We start from the raw sequence: 5133 nt of genomic DNA, 5'->3' as shown, positions 1-5133 counted from the left end.
CTGCTTGGTATTTCAGTTTTTTCTTTACCTCTGGAATGATGCATAACCTACAAATGTCTCCACTGACTAGTTGACCATGTCACGTTACTAACTGTCTTCCTTCCTGTCTTCAATCAACCATGTCTGTTTGCTATCTGTTAAATGCACACAAGGGTATACGATGCGTATGTTTTCGGGCTGAAAGCCACACTACCTAATTTTTTTTTTTTTGTGATGTGCCTGTTGCTGAATGCATCATGAATGTTTCTTTCTGATTTTCTTTTCCCTTTTTTTTCATAACACCCACGTTTAAGACAGAGCTGTCTGGGAGATTTGCGAGGCCCTGTGCGAAATGGCCAGGGGGGGCCCTCGCAAAGTTTTTGTGTTTTTCGGGTCGGATCGGGTGTCTATATGCACAATTCTAATTCTCCAATTAGCAAAATACTGGATACAAACACATACACACGTTTCATTATGAAGCATTGCATACCTTCCCCTGCCTCATCATCATCTCTTGCCTCGACGCGGGGCCCCACGGCTGCTTGAGACCTGGTCGGATCGGTGATTTTTGTAACAAATGTATCAAATGAGCCTTTTAGAGAGGCATTAAACTCTTCCATTTTCTTTAGTTTTTTTCTTTTTTCATTCCCTGATTGAAATTTCCTGAATCTGTCTCGTTCTCACGACATGGTGTGACAGTTTGTTCCAACTCCCCCCGTGTGGATCAGAGCAGCTTGTGTCTGCGCTTGGTCTGATCAGTTGTATTGAACAACAGAAACGCGCAGCTGCGCAGCGACATCAATCAGCAAGCACATCTTTGCACAGATATTTATTAATATGCACAGACTAGTACACATTTAGGTCTGTAATGGAACGTGACTGTTGATATTTATAAGGGAAAGAAGGAAAAAAAACGAAAAAAAAAAAAAAAAAAACGCCCATAGCGCGAGGCCCTTGGGGCGCGAGGCCCCGTGCGGTCGCACGGTTCCACACCCCTTGCGGCGACCCTGGTTTCAGACAATGTGATCCCAGCCTCGCGGACCGTGTTGAACTCCCTCCGTACACCTAGAAAAGACGTAGCTCTTGGTGGACGTAGACCTTTAGTTTACGATTCCATATTTCCATCTAACCGTTTGAGTTTAGGATCAATTCATCATTTGCTTGGCTGATTGCCAAATCTGTGTTTGAGACACAGAAGTGTAGTTCAAGTAGTTGGCTTATATAATGCAGTTGCAGTGTGTGTGTGTGTGTGTGTGTGTGTGTGTGTGTGTGTGTGTGTGTGTGTGTGTGTGTGTGTGTGTGTGTGACATTGATGATGCTTTTGAGCAACAAAGGGGGTGCTTGTTTAGTTATTAAAGTGTTATTAATAGTTGTCTGATGACATTATTATTATTAGGGCCCGAGCACTTACAGGGCGAAGGCCCTATTGTATATGTAGGAGATGTTTTTATTTTTTCTCGTTCTCGTTTTTATTCTTCTTCCGACGAAATGAGGGCCTTTTTTCCCCCTAAACGTGCCCCAAAAGTCACCAAATTTTGCACCAAGCCAGGCCTGGCGAAAAATGTGATATTTAATGGTTTGCATTAATGGGCGTGGCCTAACGGCTCAACAGCGCCCCCTAGAAAACTTTGTGCCTCAAGCCCCACAATACAGTTTGACGTACATGCACGAAAATCGGTACACACCTGTATCATGTCACAACTTAAAGAAAAGTCTCTTGACGCCATGCCCGAAACCGAACAGGAAGTCGGCCATTTTGAATTAATCGTGTAATTTTGGCGCAATTTATGCCATTCCTTCGGCCGTTAATACGGCCCGAACCGTAACGTGCACCCAGGTGTGTTATACATCAAAATGTGCGTCTCCATCCTGCAACGATGGGCATTACTTTTCTCAGTCAAAAGCGGTACAGTGGCGACGATAGATGCCAAAAAGCACGCCCCCCCTTCATCTGATTGGTCCATATTTGATAGTTCCTACTTTCTGCCATAACTTTTGAATGGTTTGATATAAAGACTCATGGGTGGTGTCATCGGACTCGGTTTTGAGTCCTTGAACATGCAAATTAGCCCCGCCCCTATCTTCTGATTGGTCGATATTTGATAGTTAGCGACATGGTGGTCTAAATTGAACATCTCACCTTTTTCAATTGACTTCATATGTTCCACTTCAATTTTAATTTACCCAACTTATTCTTAAATACAGCAAGCCAATACTTTGCCAGTCTTGAATGTGTTGATTTAATTCTCAGAAAAAGCCCTGATAATCAAATCTTATGTCATCTATTCTCCAAGAAATTGTTCGTATTTATAACTTGTCAGTCTCTTCACCATGAGCAGCCCTAGCTCCCATTTGTTGTCATCATTTTTCCCCATACTTGCATCACTATGATTCATTAGGGCCCTAACGCCCCACTTCAATCTCCATGTGCCCCCCAGGGGGAGGACAAGTCAACCAGGAAAGCCGGTTCAGTGCACCCCACTGGGGAAAAAGGCAAAGCTGGGCCCAGCCCAGACACAAGCAGCCAGCCCTTACTCAACCACTCTGTCTTTCTTCATAAGGCTCCGGAGAAAAGAAAACAGAAAAAGATTAATATAGATGAAGCTGAAGGTAAAGACTGAAAGACCTGTTTCCTTTTTTCTGTAGCTGTGTTGCTATGATCACACTAACTCTCTTGCCTGTTTGCATTACTGCAGAAGCACCAAATGCTCTCAAAGCTGCTACCTACATGTAGCACAATAACCCATTCTAAAGCTAAATGTAGCTTTGACTTGATTAATACACATTGCTGCATGTTTTCTGTACCTCTGCAATGAACCTTGACATGTTTTTTGAAATGTTATTTTCGTGCTTATTCACTTGTTTTTGTGCACATGCATGTTCATGTATTTGTGTGTTTTTTTTGTGTGTACCCACGGTGTTGTGTCCATGCATTTGCAGAGTTCTTCAACCTCATATCCAAAGCTCAGAGCAACCGAGCAGACGACCAGAGAGGCCTGCTAAATAAAAGTAACCTGCAGCTTCCGGACTTTCTGCGTCCGTCACCAGGGACGAGCACCAAGGCTGCATCTCCCAAATATGGCCCTGAGCCAAGTTACTCCATCCCTACTTCCAATAAGTCGCCCGACAGTCACTTCCCTGGCAGCAGTCACAGGGGCAACAGGGAGAACAGCAACGGCTGGAGATGTGGAGGCGGCTCTCACCTCATCAGCGTAAGCCATCAGTCCCAGAGCTTGGACTCTGCACTGGGTACAGAGAGTGTTGGGAGCAGGAAAACCAAACTGCCTCCTCCATTTCCTGGCAGCATCTCCCCTATCCAGCCGACCCGAACCACTCAGCACGGTCTCCTGCAGGACTCCAGGGGGGAGTCCGTTCAGATGTTAGAGGAGGACACCCTGTCTGACCTGACTCTTGTAGGAGAAGGTGACATTAACAGCCCTAGCCTCAACTACGTCACTCCCTCAGCTCTACTGTGCAAATCCCAGCCTGAACCCCAACAAGCACAGGACGAGCGGCTGAGCTCAGGTACCCCGCCTGTGTGACCTCTGCTTGACCTTCACATCTTCCTTCACTTGACTGTAAGTGGGACTGAAGGCCCACTTACGTCAGTTTGAAGTCACTGTATGGTCACTCTTCATCTGTGGCAAAACGGCCCACAATGCATCTAGGTCTCCTCCCTTTCTTTAACGAAACTGAGTTATTAAATAACTTTTGGTGTATTAGATAACTATCTGTAGTTTGATGCAAATTGCAGGAGCATTTAATCCCGACCTTGTGTAAAAGTACACACTACTCAAGATTAGTTTGCTTAGTGAAACAGCAAGTTTGGTGAGTTTATTTAAGTGTTTTCTGCACTTTTGTGGCCAGCAATCTACTGTAAATCAACAAGAGAATACCAATAAAACGGGCAATATACAAGAGGAGAGGAAGAACGGATACATTAGGCTGGGACAGAACCTGTCCTGATTCCTGTGTGATGTGTATCTGTGTGAACTGTTAAAAGAACTTGCTGTGGATTTGTTTTGTTTGTTTGTTTTAAAGATGTAAACTTAAGGATGTGTTTGGATTTTCCTCCTCTAGTCCCCCCAAAGTATAGAATCTAATGATGCACTTTAGCCACTTGCAAACAAGACTTAACACACTTCTATTTCTGTTTCTTTTTTTTCCAATTTAACCTTCCAAATAGACCAGAAATGGTAGACCACTGCCGTTTTAAATAAACTACATGGCATTTTCATATTATACAATTTGAGCAAACTGCATGCTGACATGGTGGGCCTGACCCCGTAAATCCAGGCTCTGGTACGTCAGCCCGGTGGGTTCATGCTTCAATCTTTGTTCTGTTACCTCAGGCGTTCCACTTGTCACTCCTAAAAAGAGGCTATAGTGAGCGCTCATGCATGCAGTTTCACCAAATGATTCAGAAGGATCGACCTGAGCAGATGAGCAGTTTCCTTTTTCATCAACATTTCAGTTTCAATCAAAAACACTTTCAACGGTCGTTCCTGCAAAGTTTTATCTGAAAAAGGCAAAACTGGTTCAGTTCGTGAAGGTTAGAGTTCAAGCTGTTCTACATTTTCAACATAGCATAATTTATTCATCCTTCTCTTCATTTTTACATCAAATAGATAAAAGTATTAATTTGTATATAGTCTACAATCTGAAACCAAGGTGTTGTTGTAGTCATTGCATAGCAGCTATGCTACAATGTCATTTTAGTTATATCTGAATGAGAATAAGTTCTGCTGAGTTAACTTTACTATCTGTAAATATGTCAAATAAATGTTTTAGGTGTGAACTCGCTCTGTAGCCAAGTGTGAGCTGTCTACTTTCTTTTCTAAGATTTTCAAAACATCTGATTTGTCCTCAACACTACAGCCAGGTCACATGGGCTCTTATATAACACACTTTAATTGAAACAAGTATTCATATACCCCTTTATTGGCATGACCATATTGCAATTGTCCAGAATGGCCCAAAGGGCAATGTTGCTAGCATTTTGCTAACAAGCTAAAGTCGTAAAAGTCCCACATCACACCAGCGGGTGTACAGCATGACCCCGCTCTGATGTGGAAAAAAAAAATCCCCAAAAAAAAAAACACGCCCGAAAAATTAGGAAAAACATGAAAATGAAGGCGATATAATGGTATACAG

The 5133-nt window shown here is 43.2% G+C and overlaps 1 protein-coding gene across 4 annotated transcripts in view; it reads left to right on the top strand.

Moving 5' to 3' along the window:
* rgs12b (regulator of G protein signaling 12b) overlaps positions 1 to 4788 on the top strand; it is a 170965-nt gene extending 166177 nt beyond the window's left edge. For 2 of the 4 annotated variants that reach the window (XM_061728332.1, XM_061728326.1), the window contains 2 exons: positions 2418 to 2589; positions 2920 to 4788. In XM_061728332.1, the coding sequence (XP_061584316.1) occupies positions 2418 to 2589; positions 2920 to 3521 (774 nt within the window). In that variant the 3' untranslated portion in view covers positions 3522 to 4788. Of the gene's footprint in view, positions 8 to 2417; positions 2590 to 2919 lie in introns of all 4 variants that reach the window. The other 2 variants (XM_061728340.1, XM_061728346.1) reach the window with 2 other exon arrangements.
* Positions 4789 to 5133: the final 345 nt, after the last annotated feature.

Source organism: Cololabis saira, chromosome 1 (genome assembly GCF_033807715.1).
Source record: "Cololabis saira isolate AMF1-May2022 chromosome 1, fColSai1.1, whole genome shotgun sequence".
Classification (NCBI taxonomy): Eukaryota; Metazoa; Chordata; class Actinopteri; order Beloniformes; family Belonidae; genus Cololabis; species Cololabis saira.
This window is presented reverse-complemented; position numbering and strand designations above follow the sequence as displayed.